The 20166-nt window shown below is 38.8% G+C and overlaps 1 protein-coding gene across 4 annotated transcripts in view; it reads left to right on the top strand.

Annotated features, from left to right (window-relative positions):
- Window positions 1-446: 446 nt before the first annotated feature.
- Window positions 447-20166, top strand: part of LOC18995753 (Transducin/WD40 repeat-like superfamily protein) — a 32953-nt gene continuing 13233 nt past the window's right edge. Inside the window, exons 1-9 of one of the 4 annotated variants that reach the window (XM_088865363.1) lie at window positions 447-606; window positions 706-818; window positions 1850-1874; window positions 2000-2127; window positions 8443-8622; window positions 8797-8860; window positions 8995-9102; window positions 9220-9373; window positions 18127-18216. In XM_088865363.1, coding sequence (XP_088721489.1) covers window positions 8516-8622; window positions 8797-8860; window positions 8995-9102; window positions 9220-9373; window positions 18127-18216 — 523 coding nt within the window. In that variant the 5' untranslated portion in view covers window positions 447-606; window positions 706-818; window positions 1850-1874; window positions 2000-2127; window positions 8443-8515. Of the gene's footprint in view, window positions 607-705; window positions 819-1849; window positions 1880-1999; window positions 2128-8442; window positions 8623-8735; window positions 8861-8994; window positions 9103-9219; window positions 9374-18126; window positions 18217-20166 lie in introns of all 4 variants that reach the window. The other 3 variants (XM_088865362.1, XM_006846574.4, XM_088865361.1) reach the window with 3 other exon arrangements.

Genomic DNA, 20166 nt, shown 5'->3' with positions numbered 1-20166 from the left:
CAAGTTGATTAAATAAATATTTTATTTATGTCAATATCTTCGTCCACATCCATGCCTCAAAATATTTTTTCTGTTTCAAAAATATTTATTTTGCTCTCATAGTTCAATCTTTTCTTAATTTCCAAAAGTATTTATTTATTTATTATAAATTCACTATTTGATGATAAAATAAATGTAGTAGACAATAAACACTTAGACATGAGACATATTCTTAGTACTTGCATATTTTTGAAAAATATTATACAATACTAATTTTTTGGAAGCCTAAAAAGCTGTACTTCTAAAAAATTCTACGTGTTCTTTTAAAATTTTCAAAAGTGGGATCCAAACCATCCCGATGGCCGATTCAATTGTCCTAATCGGTATTTAGGGTGACCATTCCGGGTTTGATATCCGGATTTTCAAACATCGACCGCGACAAAACCCCTTGCCTAAGTGCAAAAGAAGAGGCTGGAAGGTACTGGGGTTTTGAGGGTTGGTTATCATCGAGTCTCTGCGCACAGAGGCAGCGAAGGAAAGCAAGGATGCCCCGCACCAGTGCAGTCGAGTCCCCTGGTTGTCCTCCTCTCAGAGCTCTATCCACCGATGTTCTGGGCCTAGTCAAAGGTATGTTCCTTCACCAAACTAAATACCTCCAAAACCTCTCTCTCTTACTTTTTTCAGGATCGTATTCCAACTTTTTTCTGGGTTTGGGTTTTGTTGCAGTTGTTGAAGGTCGTGCTGAAAGAGGAGCTCCCCAAGTTGTGGAGAGATGGGGTGAGCCTGATCCTCGTCTCTCTGTGCTTGCCTCTTCCCTTTCCATTCATAACTCTAAACCAGTAAGTAACTTGTTACTGATTTGCTAACCCTAATTTCTTTCTCCCTATGATTTTGGTCATATATATATATATATATATATATATATATATATATATATATATATATTATTTTTTATTTTTTATTTATTTTTCTGTTTTATTAGCAAATTGAATCCGATATATGGAGAAATCTGCTGTGTTGAGAAATCAAGGTTTTTTTTCTCCGTCTCTCTCTAGTGCTTTAATTTTATATTCATTATTATATTTAACGCTTTAGAAACTTCTTGGACTAAGCATTATGGCTGAATCCAATTTTTTTATATTTTTTATTATCTTAAGTATTAATTTCGGGTTTGCATTTTACTTACCCACTTTAGAAAGATTCCTTCAAATTTTTACAGGTTATGGTGGTTTACTTGTTCTTTTGCATGTATAGGAATAAAAGAATTGCAATGTAACATAGCCCTATAGATGACCTTGAACTATTGGTAAAAATACGATAGCCAGAATATAATTTACCTGAATAAAATAAAAATGATATATAGCTTAATGAACTGCAAGCGCACAGCTTCAACATATCATCGACATGATGAAAATTTGATCATTTGGATTTGTTTTCTATTTCTCGTGGATGTATGCTCTGCTTGCACTTGCAATTTCTAGAATTGGTATGAAAATTATGTATTCCTATGTAAATTAAGACATTACTCACTAAAATTGAATAAATAGAACTGAATATGTTATTCTTTCAATGTAGTGTAGCACATGTTATTGGTGGTCTTCTACTTAAAAGTCCTTTTTGTCAAAAGCTTGCCAATTTGCTTGTTTTCTCATGCAGATATATGCCTGAGTTGCTATTGTATCTCATAGAATTTATGTTGCTATTATTGATTTGTATTGCAACTATTGATTACTTAGCAAGCTAGTAAAGCTCCCAAATAATTGAATACATACTAGCTTATTGTAGCAAAAGATTATTGTCATTCTTTCTACTAAAATACATGTTCTTGCTCCACTTGGTTATTTTTTAAATTTTGGAAACTTTTGTGCAGATTTTGGCTGTTGCAAGAAAAACTGGTAAGGTATATCCGTCTACTTTTTCTGTACATTTTTTAAAGTTGCTTCAGTGTAGATATGCTGATACCTTTCCCAACTTGTTAATGCACTTATATGATCGAATTTGCTATGGGGGCACAAAGCAGATTGAGGTGCTTGATGCATATAATGGAAAGGAGTGTGCTTCAACAGAAGTTGGTGAATGTGGTACTCTGGGAAAGCTCAGTGACCTAAAGCTTGAATCCGATCCTATTGTTGGTTTGCATTTATTCAGGTTCGTACGTTCATCCTTTCCAATATTTATAATGCACTCATTTGTACCTTCGCCTTTCTCTCCATTCGCCATGCATACTTTTGTTAAATTATTTCAATCTTATATTCTTCATATATAACTTTTCTTTTCTTTTTTCTCTTTTGGGGAAGGCGGGGTGACATCTTCAGTGTCAAAGGTAATAAGACTATGAAGCTGGATATTTTAAATAGGAAATATGTGTACCCTAAAATCCATGCTTTTGATAGCCCAAAATGAGGGGCAATGACCAAGTGATACAGGATGCAAATGTTAATGTTTTCAGCAAACTTGCTGCACGACTTCTATTAAAGCCCCTGCCACATCTTGGTCTTACACATGCCTGCCCTAAAATTTTAACACAAGAAAGTAGCCACAAAACCATTAAGGAAGAACATGCCTTGGCCCTAGAGAAGTTGTTGCCCTGTCGTCAAACGGGTTTTGCAGAAATAGGAAAACTCCACAGATCAAGTACCTAGAAATTTGCCTTGAACCAACTTCTAGGACTTTGCATAGCCCATACAATCCCCTTGGATTGATGGGACACCTTACAGGAGGCTAGTTCACTTATTTTATTTCTACCTATATAGATCTCTCTATAAACTGTAAAGTTTACCCTTTATGTCATACATGCTTTCTTGCTAAAGAGAGAGTTAGAGATAGGATTTTGAGTTCTTCTAGCTCATTGTTTGAGAGATTTAAGTAGAGATAGGAAACTTCTGTTACCAGCAACACCTAGGGTGTGAAACATGCCTAAAACATAGAGAAAGTGAGTTAGCCGGGTACTTGTATTAGGAGATTGATGGAGTGAAAGGGTTGATCTCTACCATCCATCGTTACGCCAGCCATCATGGAACTATTATCTCTAGGAGGATTCTGACTCCAAAAACTCTGCTAATTCTAAGTAATGTTCATAGAACCTTACGCAGAATCTTGTGTCTCTAATTTGATTCTCATAACTATAATTAGAATTATATTTCTATTCAGAATTCAAATCCTAAACATTTAGATTTGACTGTCCCAAACATATCTCCGCCACCAAAGCGAGAGTGATGGGCCCACTAGGTCCTAGATAGGAATTGGGAACAACTCTAACTGGCTCTGATGGTTTCTTTCACCCAAATAGATTTCAGCTCTAAAGGCCTCTTTCATCTAAGTAGAGCGAGGCTACTCATGCTTGATCTAATGGTCTCTTTTACCCAAGTAAAGCTCATCTCAAGTGACCTCTTTTATCCAAGTAGGCTCACCTACCATAATGCCTCTTTCATATAAGTAGGGTAGGCTTACATAGCCTCTTTCATCAATGTAGTCTAGCACTCCACCCATTCTGAAAGTGTTCTATAAATATAACATGCTTGCATACATACAAATATAGCATGCATGAGTACAAATCTAGTCTGAGAACTGTACTAGATTCTTGATGCACCTCTGGCTTGGAGATCAAACCCTTGATGTATCCGTCTTTGCTTTCTACTACACTACTATAAATAGGGAGGCTTTGATAGCTGACTATGCTTCTTGAGTGGTTGACAGTACAGTTGGTCATCTCTCCTCTGCTAAGACTTCATGGAGACTGAGGCCTAGCAGTTTGTTTCCCTTGTTGCTCGGGTAGAGGCTTTTTTCTTACCCCTTTTGCGTGCTGACAGAATAGTTTGGGCCCCATTCCCAAATGGATTTTTTCAGCCTCTTCTTTCTTCAAAACCCTGACAATCTTCACCCCCAATCCTGTGACATAAAATAGAGCTTGGTTCCCCTCAGTCCCAGCTAAAGTGCAAGCTTCTCTTGGCTTTCCATTTTGGGCATAGTTTTAACAGTGGACAAAGTGAAAAAAAGAGGGTTGCATCTATCCAGTAGATTTGCCATGTGTGGTACCAAAGAGGAATCCTACCCCTACCTCTTTTTGCTGTGTCCCCAATCAGCCATCATTTGGGCATATTTTCTGAACCTTTTTGGCCCATCTTGGGTTATCCCCCTGACAAAGGAAGACTTTACAAATAACATTGTTCTCTGCAGGTACTAGCTTCTGGTAGAATCCTTTGTTCCATATGGTGGCGGCTACATGAATCTTGTTTCGCCATTCTGCTCTATCCAGGCTCATATCGTCAATTAGACCACAAGTCACTATATCTCTTCTCACTACTTCCATCCATGTCTTTTTGGGCCTTCCATTTGCCCTTTTAGAGCATTCCATGTGAAACGAATTGCCCCTCCTCATTGGCGCTGTATTAGGTCTGCACTGCACATCTTTTGTATGTTTTAAAACTTCCCAAATTTTGCGTAGCCCCAGTCCAGCCCTTGTTACTGATTAGTAGCCATTGTTGTACCCATTTTGCAATGACCTATTCTTGGTGGTGTGTTTTGTCGCACTAAATAAATTGTAGATTTTGACATCATTGATGCAACTTAGTTACTTGTCAAAAATAGAAAAATAAAAATAAACCGGGAATATGTGAAGAGCTTTTGTCAAAAAACCAAGTGTCCAGGCCTTTAAAGGCCACAAACTCCGACATGAACCGCGACACTAATGAAAGCTAGGGGCAGCAATATTTGAAAAGATATTTAGGTAATAATTTCTTTGGAGAGTTTTGAATCTCTCTTCCCAAGTCCCAAAGAGAATATCACATCGAAGGGTTCACCTCCCCCTTCTAGTTATCTGTTATATGATGAAATAATTAGGTTTAGGTGTTTATCATGAGATTGGGATAATATCTAGCAGTGAAGCATTGATGAAAGTTTTCTCCCAATGGTTAAAAGGTCTAGTTCAGTTAGTTGCTGATAACATTACTGTTACTAGGCACCATATGAATGTGCTAATAAGGTGCTGCTCAAGAGGGGCTTATCAGTGATGGAAGCAAAATGCTGCTTTTTTAGAAAATGTTAGCTTCATGAATGTGTGCCCTTTTTGGCCAAAAATAGGCAGAACTCTGTTCATGTTGGCACTTGGTAGGGAGAATCGCAGCAAATGTGTATAAGCTTGCTTTATGTAGTGCTTGTACATGCATCCAAACTCGGCATAGACTTTTGCAAGGTGTTTAAAGTTCTAGCCCACTTTGGTGGAAATTGATGTGGCTTCCACGTGTTGGACAACAAGTCAATCCTGCTCCAATGTGCTGGCAATGATCTGTAGTTCTGTGCCCTAGGCTTGTCTGGTCAATGTTCCTTGCATCGAAGAAATAGTATGTGTGCTAGGCAATTTGTGCTCCCCTATAGCATTGACTGTTGAATTTGTGTCATAATCAGGATGTCTTATTGCTTTTGAATCATAATGTATCGATAACTTGCCTAATGACTCACTACGGAGGAGCATTCTGATTCCTCAGCAACTTCTATAACTTAAGTCATTTCATATTAATAAATAACCTATATCATTAATGATCACATGACTTGTTTACATATCTTTGAAATGTTCTATTATCATATTACACCTGCAAACACCAAATAAGGAGCTCTATATCTCTATCAACGGTAGATGTGCTAATGCATAAGAAGGTTTCTAATGAATGCAACCGCTCTACCAAGGTCTCTCTCTCCCTCTCTTTCCACGCAGATGCACATACACATGCACAGAGACGTGCATGCAGGCACGAACACTCAATAGGAAAGTATTCGACAGGTGCAGTTATGGGACTGTATGAGAAAACATATCACCCAGCTGTCAGATTACAACTGTGATATAAGAAAACATACCACAGTCTGCTTTTGTGTTTTGTGAAGTGTGGAAACCTCAGCAATCATAAAATCACGTATGTATTATTGTACAAAGAGACGATTCAATGGGTGGCCGATTTGTGATTTCCTAGCTGTAACAATGATGTCTTTTCCATGGACTCTTCCAACTTATTACCACGATTACAGAAGCCTGTCTGTCCTCAATCTGACTCAGGATTTCATGTCCTACCCGTGATCTTGTCTGTTGATTCATGGAGAGATCTCTAAGTTGTGCGAGTCACTTGGTTCCTTTTCCTTTGTTGTGAGGGATTCCAGGTGGGCTGCTGATATCTTGGCTTAGGAGGCTATAGAGAACCTGGAGTTGGTGATTCTTTGATCACCTGTCACAGGTGTGACCCTCTTAGCCTTCTGAGGTTCATCTATTTCTTTCCTATGTGAAGTTCATCTATTTCTTTCCTATGCTTTCTTTTGCAGTTTACTTGTCAATGAAAAGAAGCAGGGTAATGCATTGGCCTTTGTCATACCCAGTGTAGGAAAAATGGGGTGGTTCAGAATTTGAAGCGCTTGGTTAGACCCGGTTAGATCGGAACCGGCCACTGGCTGGTTCTGTTTTCCGCTCGTTTTAGTGAACCGGCTAGGTATTTTAAAAAATTAAAAAATATATAAAATCCCAAAAAATAAGGGATTTTGTTTTTAATGCATTTTTTAATGTTTTTCATCATTTTGGCAAAGATTGGGAATTGTTTTGGCCATTAATACTTATTTTTACATTTTGCCACTTTTATGGAAAATTTCAAAAATACGTCTGGGCACAAATCGATTCTTTAAAATCCATTTTTTTCATTAATTTTCAACTTCATTTGGATGTGCTTTGTTTGATCATGCTTTAAATATACTTTTCATATTTGACAAGATTTTTTTTGTATTATTATTATTTTTTTAACACTTTTTTGTCTGCCTGGGACTTGTCCGGTTAGGCCGGTTGAACTGCTTCTAGCCCCATGTTCGGTTACCCATTCCGGTTTGATTTTTCCTTGATGGGTCATACCTATTGCCGTGCTCCATTTCCTTCATGGAATACAAGCATGCATTGGCTTTCAAACATGTGCAATATATCTTATATTAATTTATTCCATATTTTGCTGGGATTTTAAGCTTGGACATTGTGATTGATGTGAACTTTCTATGGCAAACCAAAAAACTTCAAACCCTGGAAGGAATGGTTATTGCCCTTGCTAGTTTTCTACGCACGAATGTTAAACCCTACGATCTTAAATAAAAGAGAAACATTATGTCTTTTATCAGAGAATCCCTTAAGTGGGCAGATGTTTTATTGCTTGTGGCTCATTTGAGCTTTGATACATGCATTCAGCTTGGTATTATAACTTAATTTACATCTGTGCATAATTGCTTGGAGCTGGAGGGGACCGGGAACAGGAGCAGGAGCAATGGATCATCACATACAGGATGCTTCCTAGGTTGGAAGCGCATTCTGTGCAATTATTGAATTATTAAATAAACTTTTAAAAATTATAAATTGGTTAAAAATAAAAAATCTAATAATCCCAAAGAATAAAAAATGGGCACACCAAAATGGGCTATGAAATCAATTATTTATTAAAGAAATTTTTATTTAATTAATAAATAGTATTTTAAATTCCTTTGAGGTGTATTTTATGTAACAATAATCCTAAAACAATGCTAAAAATATTATGGTGATGCATGTCGATATTATCGATAACCATACAAGGGATTTGATTTTTTAATGATATTTCCTAAAAAAAAACTGCTTTATTTACAACTTCAGACATTAAGAAATCCAAATACAACAAGCTGCTTTATTTGTAATTTACAACATTCAAAAGCGAGAAAGAGAGTACAATGCAACTGAGATGCAAATAAATCATGTTCTTGGACTTTTGTTGTGCCTCCAAGTGGCTAGGAGCCATCCCTAAAAAGTGTGGACCGAGGTCACTATCCAGGAGTGCTGGAGCGAGATCCCAGAGCAGGATCAACATCTAGGTTGGAAGGTTCCTGTCACTTTGCATCTGTGTTTTTGGGAAACAGGAAAAAGCTTAATTTTATTTCTTTGTGTGTTCTTCAATAAGACACCTGATAAATTCCCAATGGTCTGAGGGACAAACTTGGGGCTTTGGGTACACTCATGTATATAGTAGTTTGACCTGTTCCAGCCAATCCAAGCTTCACAGGTATAGTTTGTTCTTATAGGTTGGATTGAGAATCACTTCATCCAATATTCCTCATCCCTGAATAGAATTTCTTAAAGAGGTGCCCCAAATAGTTATCTAGATAATTCTTAAAAGTTTTAAAAGTCCTTGAATGCATATTACTGGTTGCTCAAGTGTTGTCTGGCTGAATTGTAGGGTTGAGTTTCAAGTCTTGTGATTCTTCCTGTGTCCAGCTTCAGAAATTTATGTTGCAAAAGTATGTTATTGAGCTTTGCACTGTGTTGGTCTGATATCATAAAATTCCTTGGTTACCCCCCTTACAATGAGTTCTAAAATAATTTCATGTATTGTTTCCATTGTTTATTTAGAAATACTTAACGTAATTTGTGTTTTTCTGGGAAACATTTAGTCCTCTACATCTGATATCTCCGTCTCTTTACAGGTCAAGTGCTCTTCTTTTTTGCACTGAGAACGGAAACTCATGTTTGAGGTCCATTAAGATCAGCGATGCAGCAATGGATTCAACTCCAAGTGATACCCCAAGCTCTTGGCGAGTATGTGGTTCTGGCAAAGTGGCATGTTGCTCTGTTGATGGAAATGAGAAGTATGCCGTATATGGAGGGTCAGTTTATTAACTTGTTAATGTTAAAATTATTTTGTATCATTCCTACTATGAAGCTGATGCAGGTTTCAAGTGTGTGTTTTTATTGGCCTAGCTCATCTTTTGGTTTACAGTAGAGACGTTTCATCTGAGTGATCATGTGGAAAGTGACCATTTCACTATTCTTTTTATCAGTAAAGGTGTTGAACTTGGTGTCTGGGATCTTGAGACATGTAATAAGATGTGGACTGCGAAGGCAGTAAGTATAATCTGTCTTATGCCTTTCTTACCGAGTTTATAGAGTTTGACATTGGATCAGCTTATATGGATGGGAACTTTTCCCTTTTATAAATAGATATGATACTCATTACTTCTTATTTGATTGCTTGGAAGCCTCGCCGTAACAGCATTGGCCTATTCACTCCAACATGGTTTACTGCTGTAACATTCCTTAATGATGAGGATCATCATAAAATTGTGACAGGCACAAACCAGCATCAGGTAACTTGCAAACTTGCAGTATGTCATCATTGTTGTAACTGCTGCTATGCCCTCTCCTTGATATTGTCCGCTAAATTGACATAGCTGATACTTCCATTAAACTTCTGTCTATTTCAGGTGCGACTCTATGATATTTCCGCACAAAGAAGACCTGTTATTGCTTTTGATTTTCGGGAGTCCCCTATTAAAGTCGTTACCAAGGATCCAGATGGCCACACTGTCTATATAGGAACTGGATCTGGAGATATTGCTAATTTTGACATGCGCACAGGTACTTCTGATGATCTTATTTGATATCATAAGTGCAATGACTTTCTCTTCCCCCTGTTGATTTTTCTTTTGACATTTGAATATCTTCTCCCTTGTCGCTTTCACCCCAATGTATGCGAACAGTGTCCAGATAGATTCTGGTGTTTGATTGTACTTCGTGTGGATTAGGGTAATCCTTTACATTTTGTAATTGCCCTCACAAACTTCCATATAGATTCTTGTGTTTGATTGTACTTCGTGTGGATTAGGTTAATCCTTTACATTTGGTAATTGCCCTCACAAGATTCTTGGGCTTCGCCTTCTCTACCACATTTATGGCCCACAGCCATAAAAACAAAGGATGGAGGATGGAGGTTCCATCTTGCTCGAATCTTACTGTACCCAAAAGGGAATTATGTGGACCAGTACACATGGATAAGGAGCACTGCAGATCCGGCTCACGATTTCTTCCCATCCTAATAGACGAATGACAATGGCTATGACGTATGTCAGACTGCTATCAAACAAACGTAGGTTCAACAATTTGTCATATTATTGTTAGCATACGTAGACAGCGTAGATTCTCTCAGATCTTAGGCTTGCCGATATGTTCGAATAGAATAGTTCAGTTGCGAGTGGGCTAGAAAATGCAGCCCTAAAACATTTGACTTTTTCTGCACCGGTCTAATAGTTTGAGTTCGATCCCGCCTTCGAATCGATGATCCCGAAGGATTCTGTGCGGCGAGGTGAGGCAACCGGTCTCACGCCTCGAACCCCTCTTCCACCTGAGCTCCGGTGTTTTTGACTGCTCTCCCAAATGAGGCTTGAGCCCTCTCATCTTTCGGGTCCCCGACAATTAGAAAATCTCGGGCCAATTCGTGTGATTCACGCAGGGTTGTGTTTGTGAGCCATGTCGAGTGAAAGGGAAGCCAATCCCACCAGTGGCTCAACTTCGGGCCTCCATACTGCTTTCCTAGTTCGTTCGGTTCCATGCCATTTCCATCCGCATTAACATTGTGTTCCTTTTGTTGTAGTTTTTTCTTGCTTTTTGTGAATGCTTTCTGGTGTGTTTGAGATTGAATGGCTGGGATATGAGATATTTGCTTATGTTTCTTTCTCTAGAACTTTGTTTGCTTCTGAAATCTGAAATCTGAACTTGTAGTTGTTAGTTGTTTTTGTAAGTAATTCCTTTTGAGTTTAATTTATGTTGTTACTATGCAGTAATGGAGACACCACATGTAGTAGTTGTTATTTATTTAAATTCTCAGGACCAGTTTGGATGGACCACTATTTTTTATGCACTATGTGAGGAACTGGGCCACAATTGCCCTTATCCATTTCCAAGCCTTGGTTTAATGGAAAACACTTCAAAGAGCTGCTAAATCTCGAATGTCCTCGCAACAAAAAGTACTTGTCTTTCTTTAAGTCATGCTTAATGCTAGTCGAGAATAGACTTTCTTGGTCCATCCAGATTCGCCCCTGAATAGTTGAATAAACCTTATGAGTTGGCAATATGAGTGGCCCAAACACACAGTATTTACCTTTTGGCCCTTTCATTCGAATGACTAGAAATTACTCAGAAGGAAAGTAGCACCCCTGATAATGCAGTGGGATCAGCAGCATGCTGTTCTCTGTCTTGCGAGTGAAAACTGTTATGGTCCTAGATGACGCTGACACACTGTATTCTAGGTTTTGCGACCATCAGGGTTAAGCTTCAGAGATGGTGGTGAAGAAGGCTAGAGGTGGGAATGGGTTGGTTGGGTCATGGTCGATCCTGACCTGGACCTGACTTGACTAGGTATACGCTTGACCCTTACCCTTATCGGGCCAAGTTTAATTGGACCCCGATCCACCAGGTTGGGTATCCGGGTCCAGGTCTGTAAATAAAACTAATATGTATAAAACTATATTATTTATTTTATGCTATACTTAACATTAGTGATATGTATTTATGTTGATATATGCTGGGTTGATCGGGTCAGGTTGACTCAAACCTGGGCTCAACCCTTCTCGACATGATTTAAGCTGGACTCAGACCCGGATCCTGCCTGGTTTTGGTCATGGTCATGTGGACCCAGTCCGGACCTGTTGGGTCCAATGTCTAGGTCTAGACCCGAACCTGGTCGGGTTGACCCGTTGGGCCCACTGGTCAACCCAACTCATTCCCACCCCTAAAGAAGCCCTATTGTCCTTCCTATAATGTAGAATAACTGGACCTCTTTGCCAAATTGTCCATGCTGATCCTTTCTATACCCATAAGAGCACCTTATTGGACCTGCTAAAATGCATGCAACAGCAAAAATTACTAAGCTTGTGACATGAAATGAAGTCATGAAACTTTTGGATGCTTATGATTGTTAAGTCTTGTAGGCCCGTTAATGTTCATAATTACATATGCAAAGCAATATACACTAAGGACATGCTTATGTAATATAATACTTCTCAAATGCCAACCTGATCCCTTTAAGTATTTTTAGTTTCTGAAGTTTCCAAATCATGCATTAACTGCAAATATGATTAGATTTACTTACTCCCAATTTGATGACCATGCATGAAACCATTTGCTTTGTTTTGACTTTTGAAACAAGAGGACAGTGATACTACCTGTAACATGTGCTAATGAAGCTTCAATGATTCATCCTTCCTTAAAAGCTCTTAGATTTTCAAGAACATTATTGTGTTTCAGAATTTTCAGAGAGGCTTTTGTATTTCAATTTAAAGGAATATCAATTATCCAATTTCATCTCTGATTTTTCATGATTCATGAAATATGGTGCACGCCACTTTCATCTTTTATTTGTTGTACTACTTTCTGTATCATCATCGACATTTATTTTGAATCACAATAGGCCCTTTTTTTTTGACAATTGTTAAAATTGTATTACTAAAGAGAGTCCGGGATTACAAAAAGTGTAGGCACCCTCACTGGGTAGCAATCAGTAAAAAATACATCAGTCGATTACATGCACATGGGCTTATAAGATTCGCCCTACAGTCAAGATTTATAGAGAGAAGAAAGAAAGAAAGAAATTAAGAGAAAAAAAGAAAGGTCCAAAACAGTGGCTGGCGCGATAGAAGGTGGGCTATCTTGAGAGGCTGTGGTCCATAACAAAAAAGGAGTTGGACGTGGCCTGGATGTCCGTGTGTAGGCTAGCTCCCTCCTTCGCCAAAAGGTCGGCGAGATCGTTGGAGGTCCTCCAGATATGCTGCCATGAGATGCTCGTATCCCTACAAAGGTGGGTAATTTCATCAAAAATGGAAGACAAATACCAAGGTGGGGGGAATAAACCGCTGGCCCAAGAGATGGTGTTCAGGGAGTCTCCTTCCACAATCAAATGATTGCCCTAGGACGGGTCACAAAATCTCAACCCTAGATGAAGGGCCGAAGCTTCAGCATATTGCGAGTCAAAGGTCCCAAGGTGCATAGAGAAGGTGAGGAGAATGCCCCCCTAGCGCCTGAAGGGCTTCGGTTACCTAAACGGCGTGTTTGATAACAGGAACCAAGAGCATGAACTGGAAATTAGAAGTTACTGAAGAACTGTAAATTAGAAGTTACTTAAGATGTTAATGGTTTCTGTGTTTGATAACCTCATTGGGAAGTTAAGAAGTTCATAGTTTCTGTGTTTGATAACTCCTGGGATAAATGGTAAATATCTTATATTTATATTTACATAGATAATAATTTAAAATATATAATATTTATAACATACTATAATATATGATATACTGTATTTTATATTTATTTTTAATATATATATGTATATATTTATATATATATATATAAAATTATCTTATATTACATAAAATAATATAATATATTATAATATATTTTTATTATATATAATATATTATAATATATTATACATTGTATATATTATAATATAATAATATATATATTGTATTATATATATAATAATATATAATATATATAATAATATATAATATAAAATATAATATAATATAATATAAATAATGTAATATATAATATATAATATAATATAATATAATATATAATATAATATAATATAATATAATATAATATAATATATAATATAATATAATATAATATAATATAATATAATATATTTATTATATATAATATATTATACATTGTATATATTTTTATTATATAATATTATAAATATATATTATATAAATAAAATATTATAAATATCTATATATATATATATATATATATATATATATCATGGACAAAATAAAAAGTTCCCTTTTCAAGTTCCATGGTTTACCATGGAACTGTACTTGAGCTTAAAAGGTGGGAACTTCAACAGTAAAGGGGAGTTCTCAAATTATCTTCCACTTGTTATCAAACACATAACATGAGCAGTCATAGGTAAAGTTCCTTCTTCCTCTTCTAACTTCATGTTATCAAACACGCCCAAAGAGCAGCCATCAAAGTTTAACTTGATGCTGCCTTCAGGTGGAGGCTTCCAGTTGCTTGCTCTTGAGGGTTTTGGGGGCTTGTGGATGATGGCATTTTTCCAGCGGCAGAGAAGGGTGTTCTTAGAAAGGCCAGAGAAAGTCTTGTGATTGGAAGCCCAAAAGGTCGTTAGCGAGACCACCTTGTGGAATAGAGCTTGTACGGTAAGGTGGGCATTGTTGAAGATACGGTTGTTCCTTTCAAGCCATAAGGTCCAAATGGTTGTGGCCACTGCGGCCTTTCAGAGGGTTTTTCCAGCCAGAGGCCACTGGGCCTTGAAGTTAAAGGAGATCAAGGCTCGGACCGTGGGTGGCGAGACCCATTGGATACCAAATAATTGAAGCAAGAGTGACCAGAGATTATGCGAGAAAACGCAATAAATGAAAATGTGAGGGTTGGATTCCTCCTCACAAAGATAGAGGGCGCATCTATTGGGTGTAGAGAGACCATGTTTTTTTAGTCGGTCGATTGTGAGGGCTCTCTGAGAGCGTGCGATCCAATTGAAAAACTGAATTTTAGGTGGGGAAATGGTGGACCATACTCTTGACGAGGTAGAAGTGGGGTTAAGGGGAAAGGTTGGGGATTGGGTAAGATTCGTGTAGAAAGAGGTTACGGTAAAAAGACCAGAGGGGGAAAGGCACTAGACAAGACTATCACTCCCAGAAAGCAGGAGGAAGTGGGAAGAAAGGACACCCAGAAGTTGTTGAAGAAGCGAGCTTTCTTCTTCCGAGAGGTTTCTACCAAAGGAGGGAGTCCAGGTTCTCCATCCCCCTGAGAGAGGCAATTCGTTGGTGACTGAAGAGTTAGTTATGGAAGTGAGAGAGAAAAGGGTGGGGAAGGCCTTGCTCAAAGGGGAGCAACTGAGCCAGAGATCAGTCCAGAAGTTGACCCTACGGCTTTCTCGGGCATGGAATCTAAGGTGCCTTCTAAACTGAGGCAGAGAAGAGGCTAAAGACAGCCACACTCCTGAAGCCCTGTGTCTCTGTATTCTCTCTGGCACCCACGTATCATCTTGAATTCGGTATTTGCTGCGTAGCACCTGGGCCCAAAGGGAATCTGGTTGAGTGGCTAGCTGCCACCATCATTTGCCTAAGAGGGCAGTGTTTTGATTTCTGAGGGTCCGAATGCCAAGACCCCTTGCTTTCTAGGTAGGCAAACAATGTCCCAGGCAACTAGGTGAGACCTGATCTTCTTTGCCTGTCCCGACCAGAAAAAATTATGCATAAGTTGTTCTATGCGGTTAGACACGTGTACTGGCATATGAAACAGGGACAAGAAGTAGACTGGAATGTATGCCATAGTCGCTTTGATGAGTGTAATTCTTCATGCAGGAGAGAGGTATCGACCTTTCCAAGTTGCCAGGCGTCTCTCTACCTTATCTAAGACTCGAGACCAGAGTCTCTTTTTGGGTTTCCCCAATCCCAGAGGGAGGCCCAGGTAAGTGGAAGGAAGGTCTTCCACTGAACATTCTCGGAGATGAGCGCAACAACTTTTGTTTTTTGGCGTGGCTACCCCCATCATTTTAGATTTCAGCATGTTAACCTTGAACCACGTAGTTTTTTGAAAGTATAGGAGGAAGAGTTTGATTGTGTCGAGTTCTTCTCGGGAGGTGTCGAGGAAGACGAGGGTATCATCTGCGTATTGCAGGTGTGATACCATGGGGCCTTGTGGAGTGGTAGAGAAGCCTGAGAGGAGACCAGACTGGTAAAGGCGTGGGAGGGATCTAGTTGCAATGGCGAAGAGGAATGGGGAGAGAGGGTCCCCTTGTCAGAGTCCCTTGTTGGCAGGGAAGAATCCTTTTAGAGACCCATTTATGAGGATGGACAGATAGGGATGAGAGTAACAACCTCTCATCCAATTCCTCCATCGATTACTGAAACCCATTCTCCCCATGGTTTTGTCCAAGATGGACCAGTCAACGTGGTCGTAAGCTTTTTCCCAGTCAATTTTGAAAATGAGTCCCGGTTTCTTGGCTAAGTGTCTGGAGGGAAGGCACTCGTTGGCTACCCCATCCTAATCTATCTGTTTTGAATGAAGGCGGATTGAGAGGGAGAGATAACAGTGGGGAGGACAAGCCTGAGTCTAGAGGCTAGGACCTTTGCAAGGATTTTGTGAGAAGACTTTAGAAGGCTGATAGGGCGAAAATCCTTGATCTCCTCTGCCCCTTGTACTTTGGGAACTAGGGCAATAAAGGTGGTGTTAAGAGCTTTATGGATGATCCCTCTATGGAAAAATTCTTCGAAAAGTGCTCCAGAAAGTTTGGAAGGGTGCAATCGGAAAGCCGTCAGGTCCAAGGGCTTTGTCACTGGCAAGGGCTTTAATAGCTAGTAAGATTTCGGCTTTGGAGAAAGGAAGTTCTAAAGAGGCAGCTAAATCATTTGAGAGAGGCAGGAAATCAAGGTCGGCCATTCTAAGCCTGGGGCCAGCCAGGGCAGAGTATAAGGTTTGGAAAAAAAACTAGAATGGCTTGCTCGATTTGTGCTGGTTGGTCCAGAAGACGGTTGTTAACTTTGAGAGTCAGAACAGAGTTGTCCCTTCCGTGACAGTTGGCAATGCGGTGGAAGAAAGCAGTGTTGGAGTCTCTGACTTTTAACCACTTGATTCGGGATCTCTGGTGCCAAAAGATCTCTTCTTTTTTGAGGGTAGCCAGGTAGTCTAGTTTGGTTTGAGCTCTGAGGTCAAGTTCCGAGGAATCTAAGGCTCTTGTTTCTTCAATGAGGTCAAGGCTCTGGATAGAGTCCAAGAGGAGAGATTTGGTTTTGGAGTAATTGCCGGGGAGGCTTTGCTCCAGGTTTTGAGGGAATTTTTTAGGAGCTGGATATTGGTTTGTAGCCTGTACCATGCTCTTCCCCTAACGTGAGGTGAGAAGGAGGTCCACCAGTTAGGTAATAAAGAAACAAGGGACGTCTCTTGCAACCAAGCCAGTGCAAACCGGAATCACAATAGGCCCTTTTACCCGTACTTTTGGGTGCCATAAAGAAAAAAGAAGCAATCCCTCATATGAATAAAGGAAATTTCCCTGTTGTTTATCCAATATTTAATCTGATTTAATTTCTGGTTTAACTTTGTTTCCCAAATTTTTGTTGCTGAACTCAATACTCCTTTTAATTTTTGTTTCTTGAGTCTTGACACCTCGGAGACCGACTGGTAATTTGTGTAGCTCATAGAAAAGTAAACCTGAGTTCCAATTTTGCACTCTGGGCCAAATCTAAGGTGATAAATGATATTTGCTCTCCATTTTCATCACATGGATCTGCAGTTCCTCTCTCTCTCTTTCTCTTCCCCCCCCCCAGCATTTGGCCTTGTCATGCCCGCTTGTATGGATTTTGTGACCTGAAATGTTTCCTACTTTGCAACAGTGGAGTGGATGATCTTAATTCCACTCACTAGAGTACTTAATATTGGAGTGATGAGTAGGCTGATGCCCCATCATTATAATGCCTATTGGTGGGTTACAGTGACTATAGAACCCAATGTTTGTGTCTGATGGTGGTGTATATTCCCACTGTCACACATAGCCGGCTGAAGTTGTGCTATCCTGTTGTGGACTTGAATTATTGAAAATTTTCAATCATCCTGATTACTGATCAGCAAGCATTCATGTCCAAGGAAATAGTTGCCTTCCTCTTGTAACTCCATTCCATCTGCCACTATTATTTCAGGTGGAAAAATTTGCTGCTTATGTCTTGCTTCTACTTATCCAAAAAAACAAAAAAAAAAAGAAAGAAGAACAAGTAATGCTTCCTACATCAGGCTATGTGCTGTAAAATACTTTAAACTTTAAGCGACTCTTTTAGCTGGTCCATAGTGTCTGTGTCATGGCATGTAAGTCATTTGCTCAAAAGAAGTGTTGATTTTTGTATTACTTCTCTGTGCTTACATTTCTTACAATCACTACTTTTGTAACCAATTCTTACTTCACAGAGGATTGCTAACGTAACTTGTAGATTACTATCTCATAGCTGTAACTGATGTATTTTTCAGTTTTATAAATTTCCCTATGTAACAAAAATATGTAGCCATAGGATCACACGGCACGACTCCCTCTACAATACTCCATCTAGATAGAGAGTTTTGGGTGAGAGTCATGTGGAGGTAACTAGATGACAAGCTAAGTTTTGGACAATTGAGTTTGGGGTTCGCTTCTTCACGTGTTTACTATGTATTCTCTTTCTTTTATGTATGCTTTGGACTTTTCCTGTCAATGTAGTGCATTTTCTTGCATTCCTGAGCTTTGTAATGGTTTACTAGTCTTACTCAAAGATTTATATGTTCTGTATCCTTCATTTTGGACTCATATCCTTCATTTTGGACTCAACTCTGTTGCATAACAGGAAAATCCGTTGGATCCTTTAATGGAAAGTGTTCTGGGAGCATAAAATCTATAGCAAGGCATCCTGAGCTACCTGTTCTTACATCTTGTGGTGAGTGCCATCATTTCATTAGGAGGGTGTGTGTGTGTGTGTGTGGTGTGTGTGTATGTGTGAGGTGGGTGTGTGTGTGTATGCGCGTACTTGTATGCATGCATCCATGTACATGTGTTTTCGTGCTTCAATTTTTTCTGCTACTTGTACAATTCAAATTTTCTGCCTGGTATGCTCTATGCATTTGTTTGTTTGAAATTCCAAATGCTTGAATGACTTTTGACACTCCTGGAGGTTTGCCCTAACTGGGTTGCAATCTTTAAGCGCAGTGTGTTGCTGTTGCTTGTGATGGAGGAATGGTCTTGCTGGTTTTAATTAGAAAGGTCATTATTATTTGAGCTTGAATTTGGTTGAGTGGCATCCATAAGTAGTTATGCATGTACTGTGAGATGCTGAAAGTCTAGACACATGGATAAACGGACACATGGGCCTACAGTCATGGACTTATTTTATATACTTCTTTGATTATTCTCATGATGTGTTTACTGGGGCGTCGTTTATGCCTAAAGGAATCCTTACTCAAAATTTCTGACAGAAGATCAGAAAGAAGGGGGTTTTGTAGAACTTAGTTTTGGTGCTCTTAATCTTTGGAAGAAGTCAAAAAATTTCATTGAGAACAATATGAAGACCATTATATTTATATACAAATGCATTAGGGTCATATGGTGCATAGTTCTGTTCCAAAAAATAATGGGATGAAAAGGTTGAGAAACATACATAACTTTTAAACTACCCTGATACTAACAATATACAAATGTAGCTCTATCTTTTTCCATATAGTTATAGTACACAAGTACATTCTCGTGATGCATATTTTAATGGTGATGTATGCATTTTATATCCAAGTTTAGTCGAGCTTTTAACGAAATAAGGTGGGATGTATTCTCGTAAAAATGCTGTTCGTGGAGGTTCCAACCACAGTTGGCTTTGTATGAGGTCTCTCATCGTGCCAAGCAGACTGTAAACAAGGAAATTACACGGTGAGTTTGAAGAGCAGGTGTTCAAGACGCATAATGGTTTATTTTATGAAATCTTGAGAAATGAATGATACTGTAGTTACTTTTAGTACAAAGCCCTCAATTGTCTTACCATGTAGGATTGCAAGTGGAGGACTAAATTCCACAGAGCAAAAATTCGTCAAGTTGCAAGAATAAAGGTTCTCAATTAATTCAACAAACAAAATGGGAAAATTGGAGTTGAATGTTCAACGGTTGGCGGACCATTTTATTTCGTTTTCCAGAGGAATCAGATGTTCTAATATTGTAACATATGATGCAAAGAGAGCCATGGTTTTCTCTCTCCTCATTCTGCTGGAGAGGCCACCCTGAGAGGAAAGTATGGTGCCAATGATGAGGCAAAGGGCTAAGCACTTCAGTAAAGATCAGAATAACATTCATATCCACAAAGAGCTTTGGCTGCTGTGCATTGGCTCTGACATTAGCATCATCAATATCCCCAGCTGCTATACAAGCAGAGGGATCAGTAATGTCATAAGCAGGACCAGAGGAGAGATGAGCATATCCACCAAATAAATAGTAGGGCCTTGCCTTAGGGTTTAATACCTGCACTTAAAACGTTTTATTTGCTTGGACGGAGGGAGGGAGCTGAACACTGCCATACTTGCCACTCTAATTAGCATTCATGTTGGCTAATGTTAATATTCCATGAATCTTTTTATTTGTTAGTTTTTTGGCAAAATCTAAACCGAGGATATGTCTATTCCTCAGAGTGATAGGACAAGAAATCGAAGGCAGAAACACTTTCATGAGGATTTTATCACATGTTTTATGTCTCTGCATCTCTGGTTCTTATAGTTTGGGCTGTTTATTTCCCCATGTTCTCTAATTCGTCTTGTGCATAGCGATTTATTATTTTGTTGTCAAAATAGGTAGAAAGTGATGTGCATGTGTTTTTTTGTTGATTGTTACACGTGGATTGGTATATGTTTAG

Source organism: Amborella trichopoda, chromosome 4 (genome assembly GCF_054954075.1).
Source record: "Amborella trichopoda isolate Santa Cruz 75 chromosome 4, AtrichopodaSantaCruz75HAP2 v2.0, whole genome shotgun sequence".
Classification (NCBI taxonomy): domain Eukaryota; kingdom Viridiplantae; phylum Streptophyta; class Magnoliopsida; order Amborellales; family Amborellaceae; genus Amborella; species Amborella trichopoda.
The sequence above is the reverse complement of the archived record's forward strand: the minus strand, read 5'-3'. Positions and strand labels throughout refer to the sequence as shown.